The sequence below is a fragment of the Pseudomyrmex gracilis genome, unplaced genomic scaffold (genome assembly GCF_002006095.1).
Source record: "Pseudomyrmex gracilis isolate BER0280 unplaced genomic scaffold, ASM200609v1 scaffold_1400, whole genome shotgun sequence".
Classification (NCBI taxonomy): domain Eukaryota; kingdom Metazoa; phylum Arthropoda; class Insecta; order Hymenoptera; family Formicidae; genus Pseudomyrmex; species Pseudomyrmex gracilis.
In genome coordinates this window covers 24,275-26,177 of record NW_018021984.1, presented here as the reverse complement: position 1 = coordinate 26,177, position 1,903 = coordinate 24,275, and the positions used below count along the sequence as shown (strand labels likewise).

At 34.5% G+C, this 1,903-nt stretch overlaps 1 protein-coding gene across 1 annotated transcript in view; it reads left to right on the top strand.

Moving 5' to 3' along the window:
- Positions 1–1,086: 1,086 nt before the first annotated feature.
- LOC109862122 (TBC1 domain family member 24-like) overlaps positions 1,087–1,903 on the top strand; it is an 11,187-nt gene continuing 10,370 nt past the window's right edge. The window contains exon 1 of the mRNA XM_020442053.1: positions 1,087–1,545. Coding sequence (XP_020297642.1) covers positions 1,185–1,545 — 361 coding nt within the window. The 5' untranslated portion in view covers positions 1,087–1,184. The remainder of the gene's footprint in view (positions 1,546–1,903) is intronic.

Below are 1,903 nucleotides of genomic sequence, written 5' to 3'. Positions count from 1 at the left end.
GCTGTGCGATATCGATGTCATTTCTGCAATGGTCGCAGAACACACACACACACACACACACACACACACACACACACACACACACACGCACAAGTGTAAATCCGACAATGCAACCTCTATGCACTTTGAGTAATGCTAGTTACTAATTGCCGGTACTTTTTATTTACCCTGTACAATAATCAATTAAAAATAGTGATTGGAACTGTGTCTGATGATTTAGACTGTTTAGTTTAGCTTGTTTGAAATTGTCCAATTGTGTTTCGATTTTCGTATTGTGCTTGATTAGAATTGTCTTTAAGTGACAAACTCCACCATGACTGTTGTATTTGTACATTTATAAGTTCTTCTCAAGTGCCGGTCCTAAGTACCATCTAAACAAAAGCGCTTATTTTATTAACTTTAACTAACTCTATTACAAGACCTACTTGTCAAACGAAAGTTCACTAAAGAAAAAAGTTATTTCTTTCAAAAAATCACGTTTTATACTTTGAATGCGGAAAGTTTAGGATATCCTATATATCAAGAATAATGATTATTGGATAGTTAATTACGGACATTTATGTATGTTTTATAGCTACTTATATATATTTTGTATGTAATCTATCTTGTTACATATACTAAACATGTACATGTGTTAGTTGTGTACATGCACAGTTTTGCAAATGGCGTTTAACCGTAAAAATCTATTCTCTTGAGCGGATTCCCTCCCAATAAACCGTAAAAATCGGGACTTTTTCCATTCGCGCGCTATCAAGTTCGATCTCCTTAGTCTTACTTCGTGGGTATAACAGACAAATTGGGCTTGGAATATAGGGTCTTTTTAGGTTATGTCCAAAACTTGACGTGATAGGAGGATTAAGTAGACTTCGAATTCGGTTTCAGCGACTTTGAAAACATATAGTAAACATGGTCTGACCCCTAGGCCAGAAAAATGTTTTGTGTGTGGCTGTGTAATTAAAAGTTATCATATAATTATTTTTTTGTATTGACCTAGTGTATGTATTTACTAATTGTAATAAACTTTTGTTAAGTAAATTTATTTAAGTAATTAAAATAACCTTATTACGTCATTTTTCATTTTTCAGATGAAAATTGAAACGTGCCAAGATATGACATAAACAGTATGGTGTAAGTGAGAATTAACAAAACAATTATGATAATAATTATTATGTTGTAATTGAGCAATGTTAGTGACTTCCTCCCTGATGGACAATCCACCTACCTCGGTGCATGAGGAAGAGGCGGCAACTGTCACTGACATCGACGACGTGTTTCCGCCGCACGTTGACACGACCAACATTGTTATTCAGCCAGAGTCTCCAACCAGTAAGAAGCAGACGTTAAAGACTTTTGCCGAGATAAATACGTTGCTACAGGCTAATAGGAAGCGAGAAATAAAACTGATTATACGAGAGAACGCTTGGCCTCTTAACAATGGTATTAGGGCGCAGCTTTGGCCAGCTCTCTGCAACCAGCACGCGCATGGCAAGAATATGCTCGATGGATTCTATTGGGATATGGTGAATCAGGTTTTTGGAACAACAGGTCAGTAGATTATATACTTGAGTGCAAAAAAATTTTGTTCTTCTCTCTTTTATTTAGTTTTTTATAGCGTAACTCAAGATAAAAACCAATCTAAAGCTTTGTTTTACAAATTTAATAAACTGTCAAAAAAACTTTTTATATATGACTATACATATAAATGTAGGTAATTATGTATAATTACATATATGTATATGTATTATATGTACATATATATATATATATATACAGGGTGTCCCAGAATGGCCGTACAATCTCTCGTAGGCAGGTAGAAGGAGTAAAACTGAGTCGAAAAGTCTTATACCATTTTGCTAGATTCGCAATAGTTACTGAGATTTTAATTAACAAAGATCCGCGAATA